Below are 11,689 nucleotides of genomic sequence, written 5' to 3'. Positions count from 1 at the left end.
AGCAATTTTACAACGGTAGTTTTAAATAAAGTATCGTACTTTGACGTGAATGAATAGAAGGATAAACAAGATTAAATTTCCATCACAGCTGTGTTGTTAAGCGAAAGCACTTTTTTACGCGTAATCCATTCACAGTGTGTAATCAAAGTAATTGATTAACGGCCACGATTTCATCGTGATACGATGAAACTCCGGTGCAAATGGACTTATCTGTACCTGTACCGTAATTAACACCTAGCGAACGCCAAGTCGCTGCACAGCCGAACTAGCTACATTACGGTATTGCGCCCGAAGGCGCATATAACACACGTATCACCGATAAGGTTCGCAATCTCAGGAGTTGTAAATGTCAGATAGCGGAATAATATCGTGTCTCAAAATAAGGGGCAAAGCGACATACAGTCGATGAAAAGTAGCCATCATTTATCATCGTCGTCGATATCACTGTCCTCATCATTTCGATAATTATTCACTCGTTAAATTATCGTCGGTGCTCTCACTGACTAATCACTCGTAATCTGGTATTGCGGATTTTATTCATCCGTTATAAATACTTTCAATATCAGTTTCAATCTATGTCGTATGTGTAAAATATTGCAGCTTGTCTGATATTAATTAAAGACTAAAGCCCGTTTTAGACTATGCAATATTTGCTAGATTTGACGCAATTTCTTGAGCAATGTTTTGCTGCAAGAATTGTTTGCCGTTAAATTGTATTGTGTTTTATACTGTACATTTTATTTGACGTAAGATTTGCGCAATATGCACTTGTATACGCAATATGTACAAACTGAAAACATGGCAGAACGTATCAGTTACATAGGAATAGCGTGCTTATTATTCTTTAGCAAAAGTTAGGCAATAGGAGCGGCCGCTGATGTCATGCGGAAAGTCAAAAAACAAACGAAATGTTCGTAGTAATAATATTTATACGTTTCAGCCATAAAATCAGGCCATCTTCAGTAACAAGTTGATTCCAAATAGTCCAATGGTGACAATTTCAAATTCGATACAAAGTGATCCAAGTCTGTAAAACGATCAACAAATTTATAGAGCGCAATACAATAAATAACAAAACCAGTCTCATTTACACTCACCACAATATATACACGTTGAAACACAATCAGAAGTACACCAAAGAAATAATAATAGAGGAAAATCCCCGATTATGAGATACCATATCGATTTTGCCGAATGTAAGGAAATCTATAGGCAGAATTTATAAATGTAATACGTTATCTTGAAGAGAATTTAATAAGCTTTAGGTTGGTGAAATGAAAAATCTAATTTTAATATTATTTTTTCTGAAAATTAAAAAAATTTGAAAAAAGAGCTTTACGCAAGATCGCGAAAGTGTGCTCCTAATATAAGATACCTTGAGAAATCGGTGTTAAAAGTGCAAAATACATCAGTATTGCAAGTAAAAAACTTTATTAGATATTTTTATAAAAATACTGCTGCCACAGCCTTCGCCAAATCTTCACGATTCCACCGTCAACGCTTTCTCGTTTCTCTAACCTCCATAGTCAGATTTTATAAAAATTAAATACACAAAAATTCGTAATATAAATTCGTATTAACTTTTCTTTACCCTTAAGTAGTATTTTCTTTCTTTTTATTACACTACATAATCCTCATATTCGAACAATAATTATCTCATATTAAGAGTACGCTGAATATCTCATTATACGAGCCACGCGCCTAGCGGTTCCGCGATCACGAAATCTAACCTCTACAATTAAGCAATTCAACAAATCGCGTATTTTCCTGTTACTACGATTCTACTCTATCATTGCATACTGAATTTATTGCCAACCATTTCTTTATTATATAATAAACAAGGTTTAAAGACTTATCTCAAGTTCCTTTGACATGTTCACAATTTCACAAACCTTTTCTTGCAAAAGCTAAACGCAATAACGAACAATGAATTTTTCACTAAATACATTTACACCAAGAGTAATAAGTTTATGGTGGAATTAACAGATAGTGCTCACTAGTTTAGCAAAAACCCTATTATCTCATATTAGGAGCATATCTCATAATAGGGGATTCTCCTCTACAATTATAAATATGATAATTCAAAAAAGAAGTTAACAAAAGTCAAGAATAAGTAACTTATTATTCTTGTATTAGTGCAGACAATTCAGCTAAAAAGAACAGATCTCGAAATGTACAAACCATGGCGCATGTCAATAGACAAAGAATTGCTCAGGAATAGAGCACGTTTTCAATATCTTGTGCAATTTATGAAACACATGCAATTTGTTTGCAATTTGTGTATGGTATTCTGCAATATTTCTTGCTTTAAAAATTGCGTCAAATCTTACGCAATATATTGCATAGTCTAAAACGGGCTTAAGAATCGAGTCGCGTACGATAAAAGTCGGTCTGATCTCAAAGTGATTTGTCAATATAGCTTTTTTAAAAGTTTAAAACAATTTTTTTTAATTTCTCGCACTCTAAAACATTTATTGTAGTACAAAAGTAGTTACTGTATAAACTAGGTCGTTGTCTCAATAAAGACTCGAGTTGAGAGAATTGAAAAGAGCGCACGACTTAACATTCCCTTCCTCTCTCTCTCTCTCTGTCTCTGTCTTTGTCTCTGTCTCTTCCCACGTTCTGTTACAATTCCCAAAGCTCGCGCAAAAACTGATGAATGTTTTTAAAAACCGCAGATTAAAACGCGCGCCGGTGGCAAGAATCATTTTCCGCGGCAGTACTCGTTAATAATCGAGTTAATTATCGCGGATGAACGTAACACCGAGTGCGACAAACGGACGATAGGATAATCGATATGAAATTATGAAACGCTTTTCGCGCAATCGTCACACATAGGGATGCCGGATACCGCCGCGACGTTGATCCACGTATTATCTCGTTATAATCCCTTCCCGTACATTCGTGTTGAAAAGCGATTAAAATGATACAATCCGCAAATATTCTGAAATAAGAAAATAATTCGACCACCGTTCTGATAGAGCCAGATGTGTTACAATGTTAGCGAAAACGTTTGTGAATTATTAAAGTTATATTTAGCTAGTTACAATTGTAACGTACAATTAAATAATTAAGTAAACGTAATTAAACATGAACAATTAAATAACACAATCACGTTAATTAAACATTTAAAAGAATGAGAAATTTCTGGCAGAGATAATATTCTCTTGATCGCTGGAAAATAAGACATTTGAATTTTTCAATAGCAACATTAAGCAGCCGGAAAAATTATCTATGCACGATATCGCACCATATTTTATGATTAAATGATATTAATCTCCCGATAATATCTTAATATATATTTATTTCATATCACATATTTAAATTTTCATAAAAACTCGCCGGATGTAGGTATCTCCTCTATGCACGGAGATCGGAACGTGCACCTGCACCGAGCCCATAGAATCACGTTCGCTTCAATTATCGGACGGGCGAAACATCGCGCGGCCATGGCCGCGCCGTCGAAATTATCTATCGGGTTCGGGCCGCTCTTCAAATTCGTCGTGCACGAGCGCGCTTGATCCACGTATAATTTCATAATAATCCGTCTGTGTGTACAATCGCCCGGGCCGGCCGGGGGTGCGAACCCGGCCCGAAATCACGTATCGGCTCGTTCCGCGGGCTTCCCGCGAGTTTACCTTAAATGAGTCCGCTGAATCGGTTATTGCACGACGGGCTGTGTCAATCCCGGCCTGGCGTAAATGAGAAATTCGCTTCGGTCGGATATGCGGTTTGCTGCCCCCGCCGGGCTCGACGGAACGAGCTTCCCCCGCGATGGCGATCGCCGGATCGCAAGGATCGTCCGTCTGTGTACCGAAGGGGGTGGGATCGAGTCGACCCGGCTGCAGCACGACCTTCGGCGGTGTCTCGGATGGCGTGCTTCCCGATGCTTATTAAAACGAAGATGATTAAAACGTGCCTGGCGCCTCGTTATGCAGCGGAGCGCTGCGTCCACGCTTTATGCTCCTCCTTCCACCCCTCGCGCGTGCAACCCCTTGGTGTATCCGGATGCACGAGATACGGTAACTTAACAGCGGTCTTGACGACTTAACAACGGGATTAACGGCGCTTCCGGTGCGGCCTCGATTTCTTGCGCGTAAGGGAGGATCTCCGAGGTAGGGCGGAGGCAAGCCCTACGGGCGATGCGACGTGCATATCGCAGCAGCTCGCGCTCTGGAGTGCATGTTACACAGCGTGTCGCGACGGTGGAAGTCTCGGGCGATTTTTCTGGTGAAAGCAACCGCGCATTGCCTCTACGTCGAAAATGGAGTGGAGGATTCCGGGGATCTTTCTCTGGCAAGCGGAATTCGCGATATTTACAAGGGACCACGTCGGGAATGGATAACTTGCGGACTTGATTTGAGGCGTGAAATTTCACCGTCGCCAGATTAATATCCGTCCGTTACGTTCTATAATAGATTATTTTGGGGGAAACAATGCTCTTGTGAATTCTTTGCATGCATATTATATACGTATCGTGGTGAAATAAAAATTTCTGTCAAAGCACCGCGATAAATTATTGAACATCTGATTGGTATTCGTTGCATGAAAATGGTTCAGCGGGTGCCGCGGATCTCATCGAGAATCGCATCAGTTACTGTGAGATCTTTTTGGAAAATTTATGTTATCGCTTCACAAGCAGTCCCGTTCTATCAGTTGCACTATCCGATCGATACTACGAAGGAAAAAATGACTAAAAATGGCGTAAAACGGATTTTACGATTGTTTATTTAAATTGTTAAATTAATTATGTTAAATTAATAAACTTTACGTTACGCAGAGCAGAATTATGGTGAACAGACAAGGATTCAAATTACATCCGACAAATCCGAAATTACACACGCAACGGTTTCCTCTCTCATAAAAACGGATATGTTCGATTCTGTTAATACCGGAAAGCTGTAAGGGTTGAAACGGGTCAGGGCGGATTTTCGGGCTACGCAACGCGCCTGCCACGGAGAACATCATAATCTTTCAGCGGGGTGCATGTACATAGAGAGGATGGACGCGCGTATCGGCCCCGTTCAATTATGGAATTAACCACGCGAACGATCGGCCCTTTCGGTCAGCGGCGTAATAAATGCCCGCCGTTGCAACGATAACGGTACGAATGAATGCAACGGATAGCGGTATTTATGCGATCCAGATATCAGAGGAACAATAACCGGTACCGCGGTATCGCACACACGCTCGCTCGCTCGCGCGCGCGCGCGTAATTATTTTGGGATTAATGGCCAGGTAGCAGGCGTACTCGTTGGTGCTCGAAATACTCGGCGCGATAGATCGGAAAAAGGAAATGACCGCGAGAATGCATTTCAGGACGGAGGCGGTTAATTGTCACCCGATTCGGAATGCGGCTGCGCTCGATTAGAATTCGCCGGCCGGTGCGCGCTATCGGATATCATCCAGACGGCATGTCCTGGTATTCGGGATTTTCGATATTAACCCTCCCGTGGACGTTGGAGGGGTACTCTTTCGACCCTGCCGGCGCGAAACTGACGGAATTGGGTCATGTTTGATTTGCGAGTGTCGCGCGAACGGCGTGTATCCGTCCGCCTGCGGAATGTGGAAAAAGACTAATTCGACAAGGCGAAGTTTCATATTAGAAACGGTATTTCGTCGGATTTGTAATAATATTTAACTTTCGAATGAGAAATAAATGAAAAAAAGGATGTCTCCCAGCTGCGTGTGAAAATCGCTGAAGAGGAAGGGGCGAGCGGAGGTGGGGAAAAGGATTTCCCCCGGCCTCCCTCGCCCCCTGTGTCCATCAGTTATTTTCAATCCACATTTCGTTAACAAAGTCTAATAAAATAAGACGAAATAAGCCGTGATCGGATTATATCGGAACTGATGATTTTTCTAGGGCACGCTGAGTCGACGTTGCACGACGTGCCTCAGGTACCCAACGAGAAAGTGCACGCTGCATGGGAGGGAGGAAACAGAAAACAAATTTCAAACATTTTTCAAGTGGATACGCGTCCCGCGATAGACTGCGACTCGAAATAAATTCTCAGACGGAATTCGTAAGTGAAATGTTCTCGTTTTCCGGCGGGGTCGCGAAGATCTCCATCGCACGACGACAACGACGACGAGGATGGCGGTCTCAAAGGATAAAATGAAACACACCGTCACCAGGCGGATTTTGAGAACGCGCATCGCCGGTTTTTACCCCGGTAATGAGCCTCTCGTAGCTTTTTTTCTCGGCACATATATCACATGGATAATACACAGCGGTATGTCAGGGAGATGGAGAGGGAGGAAACGTCTCGGCAAGAATATTTGTGTGGGAACGGAAGGATGGTTTGGCTTAAGGCTCTCGTACTCTCCGCCTCCTTCTTACCTTTTTCCCCTTTTCCTCCCCTCGGGCCTCGCTTTCCTCCGTGCAAGAGCCGCGGCAGGTTCGAAGGACTCGACAAATATCATAAAATGTAAATGTCGAGGATTCCGCGCGATCCTGACGAGAACCTCTCAATTTACCAATACGCTGGGGTCCTTTTATCCGCGCCGCGCGTTCACGGCTGGATTAATTCGCCATCCGTCCGTTCCCGCACTCTCACGGATGTGCGTTATTCTGAAATTAAAATTACCGTCTATATGTGGAGAAAGAGGGTCAAGGGACTTGGTGTCAGTCATCGGTATTTCTTCCGTTTAACCGCGGATTTGGTAGCTTTACATATATTTAGCATTGCTCGATTCAGTACGTTCATCTGCGTCTATAACGAGATATGCAACGATTACATTCGGTAGGTTAATGATTATTGAATTATTTGAAAATTTCAGGATTCAATATCTCAAAGGCGATTAATATATCTATGATAAAAATAATTTTAGATAGTCTATAATGAATAAAGAATAGAAACGATCATATTTTACAAGAAATTTTAATTGTGTTTTTTAAAAAGTATAATAATAATAATTTACTTCATTTTGTATGTAACCATTGATCACAGAATAGTTAATAATTCTGAACAAACTGCAAAACAAAAGGTTCTTATTTGTTAGTATTTATCAGAACGTTAAATCGCAAACGATGTGCTATCCTATCCGAAGATTTATTATTTCCACATCGAAATGCTGGTCCCACCGCGGGAAATGGTCAGCACGGACGATTTTACGAACAATCGCTTAACATCTTCACCAGGTGAATTATATTTCTCATAATGTCACATAACAGAGGCGCGATTTATCATTTCGACATTGCTAATCCCGCCGCCGGGATGTGGTCGGCATACGTAGCTTCATGATGAATCGCTTAACATTTTCTCAGTGAACGAATTTCCGGACGATCTGCCAAAATCGACGACGTAGAGTCGTTTATCTCCAGATGATTCGTCGTAGTTGTCGTCGTCCTTGTCGTCGTCGAGGGAGAAAGCCCAGCGACGCTTCGCATGCCGTAGATGGAACATCTTCGTCGACGTAACCAAGAAAAACTGCTCCCACCTTGGATCGGCGTTGTCGAGGCATTATTGCGTTACGGTGTGCCTTTAATATTGGAACATGCAGTATCCGTCCTGTGCATCCGCCGTGTCTGCAGACGAGTGCGCACACACGTGTGTTCATTCGAACCTGAATTTCTATCTACAATATATGTTCATCACTTTGTGGTCCTATACAAGATGTTTCATGGACCAGAAGCCTTCAATGAACACGTTCTATAAAAATTTATAAATTTTGCAAAATCTGTTCCATTTTTTAGTTACGGTACGTTATCACTATTTAAGAGTACTTTAATATAAAAGTACGTTATGCCATAATTAGCAGTTTTTTTAATTATAATTTTTATTATGAAATGGAGATTAATTAGTATTATAATAAAGAAATATAATATTATATGGCATATACTGTTGTTACGTCCAGTAGACTCCACGGTTCCTCGCTTCCAAAGTAAAATATTCTTAAAAAGATTTTTATATAATATTCTATATAAGATTAAATCAGCGAACGTCGTTGCCACGCGCGAAAAAGATTACGCGTGAGCGGAGGTCTGGGGGTCACGATGAGAGATATCGCGGTTCCCGGAAAAGAAATAATTAACTGATTCCTGAGCGATTGCTCTCATCAGAGCCGTGCAATTTGGCACACGTCCGGCAAAACAAGTCTTTAAATCATGGTTAAAACTGGGCTAATGAAGCAATCGTCTCGTTACCGCGACGTTCGAAAACTATTCATCTAGGGGTTAAAAAGGTTAACTATCGCAAATGACGCGCGAAAACAATTATCAAAGAATACCGCCAAGAGATTTCTTTGATTTACAAGTATTAGACCCATCCGCTGATACCAAGTAAATTATTATAAGCGATAACGAATGGTTCGCGCAAACAATTTTTTGTGAATTCCCGGAAAAGAAATAGCACTCCCCATGGTCCTTCGAACGTATATAAAAAGGCAACGATCTGCCCAGAGACTCACTCTCGGACTCATTCAGTAACCACTATCTCGTGCGGGAGTTCCGAAATAAGTTTCAATAATCTAACGGACGTGTGCCAAAATCAACGCCTCGCCTTCTTTCTGCCTCCTTGGTCTGGAGAACTGGCAACCCACGACGCTGAACATCAAGGAAGTAAGCGAATTTGATTACATTACTAACAATCTATAAAAATATCTTCACCCGCGCTCCATTCCTTTCGCGGAGACCTCCGTCCGACAGACATTCATTTACGTGACTTGTCCCTTTCTTTTAAGTGGGTCCCACCAAACGCGGATCCGAGAGCTCGAGTTCCCCGTCAGAAAATAACCCACGGGAACCCCACGCAGTAGAGGGAAACTCTTCGGGCGAGCCACCGCGCAAAAGAAATTGTTCGCGGTCTCCGAGTTCTGATTTTCCCTCAATCAGTTCACCATCACAATCGCCACCACCCTCTCACTCTTCTTCCTCATCCTTGGAGATATTGTCCCCACGTTCTTCCCCTTGCCCTTCTCCCGTTCCCTCCTCGCCATGGTACTCACCAATTGGTTCACCGAATCTTGAAGAACATCTGGATGAACCTATCCCTCCACGATCATCCCCAGAACCATTAACCACAGGCCAATCCTTTCCTTCTCTCGAAGGGTTGAGGGATTTTACGAGCGTGGTCTCGAGGTTTTTCGAGAACACATCCTCAATCTTTTTCCCACCTTGGAGTCACCCCTTCCGCCCAATGCATTTCTCCTCGGGCCTGCGTCCCTTATACAAAATTACATTTTAGACTACCCATAATTAGAATTGTCAGAATTATAAATAGTTTTCATCAATGTAAAAATTATATCGATGTATTTATTCTGCGTATTTAATTCTTTTCTTATGTATTTTATTGCGTTACAAATATAATGTTAATTCCTTAAGGAAAAAGGAAAATCTAATTTATTGAATAAACCTCAATCAATCCCCTTCCCACAACAGGTCGTACAGGTCAGGTAAAAGAGATTAAGTTCTCTTACTCTAAAAGGAACCAACGAGCAGACTTGTTCCAAATTAAGGGTAAAATCGACCTTGGTCGTTGACCCTACAGCCGGAACTCTCAGTTAGCTCGACTCAAGTTTTGAGACCGAGTGTCTCAGAACTCGAGAGGCGTGTGTTACGCCCTTCCCTCGAGCTCACGGAGCTCTGGACGTACACTGTTAATATCAAGATAATTTAAGGTACGTTCTCCATCGCAAACCCTTCTATCGCTGAACCTACTAGACCGCTCAGTTATGATTTCGCGTCAGCATCACCCGAAAATTCACGCTATCCGAGGCAACAATCGCACCATGCCCAGCGACAGTTACGGTCACTGCCGTTTCAGTACAAGTAGTTGACGGCGATCAGTATGCAAAGCATGAGGGAGCAGTCGACTGCTCGATGGTTCATACCACCGGCCAAGAATGTCCATAAACAGTCAAAAGGTCGTCAAGTTTGCTGTCAGCTGTTCGCCGACTTCTGGAACATAAAACGTGCTCCCCGTAACGTAACTCGGAAGCGAAGCGATCCGGGACGTATCGCATGTTCTCCGTGAAACTTCGCTCATCGTTTTGCGCTCGCCAATCTGCGCTCAAGCACCACCGTCGCATTGCGAGACACCCTGTACATGTATCGGACCGCGTCCCCCGAGTTAAGTCGCGCAAGATGGATGGTCCAGCCGGTGACCCTCTCTCGCCCTTAACGTTTCACTCGCATTTATGATGTATGGTGTCGCCGCTAAAAACTGGCAGATGTGTTTTCCCGTTTCCACCCTCCCCCCCCTCGTTGCCGTCCCCTCGTAGGTACATGCGTCCCCCGCGCGCGGCCGGGACGCGGACGAGCACGTGCGAGTACGCGACACCTTTTCCACCTTAGCGGTTGGATAAATCGACGGGAGACGCGAACAATACTTGAGAGATTACGCGCTCAGACGATGCGTCGTCGGTACGTACGTCGTGCGCGCGGAGAAGCGGGGCCCGCGCTCTTTGTCATCGCGGCCCGCCCGCGCCGGCCCGGCCGCACACGCTTATCCGCATTTCCTTTCTCTCTTCTTGCAGCGTGAGATAATAATTCTCTCGAAGAGGGAGCGCTCTCCTGCTATTGTGGCGCAGGACGACGGCGCCGGAGAATATGTCCGAAATAATTCACTGCACGTAAAGAGAATTAAGCGCTTTGGCCTGTATCCCCGCGTAGTGTGTGTGTCGCAGAAATTATATCCAGTGGATTCTATCTATCTCCCTCTCTCTCTTTCTGCTAGTGCAGGATAACACGCCTGACCGCGTGTTATTGTGCGGTCCGCGGTTGACACCGCGTCATAATTTCCAGCGGGTTTAATTTCCCATGCGATTTTCAATACGGCGGAAATCCAAGCCTCGTCCCCTCGTTGTAGATTTACCTTGGCACCCCGCGATGTGGCTTATTCGACAGATAATAATATTAGCGACTGATAATTCGGAATCTTAGCGAAGGGAGAGACGGGAAGATAATCTTCAGCGAGGATCATATATCGGATGCGTCGCGCAGCGAGGAAAAATAATACTATCCAAGAATGATGGCGATCCAAAGACGATGGTCCAGCATGTATAAGACAATAAAGGACTCCATTTTTGACACTTAATTTTTTATTTGATGCGCTGGCGATATTGCTGATTACGCGAGCATCGGGAAACGTCGCTCGCCGCGCACGCAGCGTCATTATCGAGGTAGAACATTTATTGTGCAAAACATATTAACGCGCACATATTGCCGCGCCGTCGCATTCGCATAATCCGGTGAGTAATCTCGTCGCGCGGTTGATCATCACATCGCTTCATCGCGTCTACCGTGCAATCAGGGCATAATGAGACAGACGTTAAAGGCGGAGGGTGAGTATCTCGCGTAGCACGACTTAAACGCTCGCCGCGCGCGTTCAATCCGATTTCGAGCAAGATGCAACGAGACGCGACGGCCGCAACGAACGAAGGAACGAACGAATTACGAGCGTCGTAAAAATCAGAAGGACAACATCTCTGTGATAGAGAGAGGGAGAGGGAACGAGAGAGAGAGAGATCGGCCGTCGCTCGATCCGGATTTGAATTTCAAATTATGCACGATACAGATGCACGTACACGCGCGCGCGCGCGTACACGTTGCTCGAGAAATTCCGCGGGATTCAACCGCGTGTGCATCCATTTCCCGGCATTACCGTCAAATGCATTAACGATAAATAAAGACGTAACGATACGCGGGAGGATAAATAAACCGGCAAGTGAGGAAAAAAACGGGAACGCG

At 43.6% G+C, this 11,689-nt stretch overlaps 1 protein-coding gene across 1 annotated transcript; it reads left to right on the top strand.

Moving 5' to 3' along the window:
* The first annotated feature begins 6,864 nt into the window (after window positions 1–6,864).
* Window positions 6,865–9,267, top strand: LOC105276813 (lysine-rich arabinogalactan protein 19-like). The gene is made up of 2 exons (XM_011334741.2): window positions 6,865–8,560; window positions 8,683–9,267. Coding segments are annotated over exons 1-2 (504 nt in total). The 5' UTR covers window positions 6,865–8,559; the 3' UTR covers window positions 9,186–9,267.
* The last annotated feature ends 2,422 nt before the right edge of the window (window positions 9,268–11,689 follow it).

This window comes from Ooceraea biroi, chromosome 2, assembly GCF_003672135.1.
Source record: "Ooceraea biroi isolate clonal line C1 chromosome 2, Obir_v5.4, whole genome shotgun sequence".
NCBI lineage: Eukaryota > Metazoa > Arthropoda > Insecta > Hymenoptera > Formicidae > Ooceraea > Ooceraea biroi.
The sequence above is the reverse complement of the archived record's forward strand: the minus strand, read 5'-3'. Positions and strand labels throughout refer to the sequence as shown.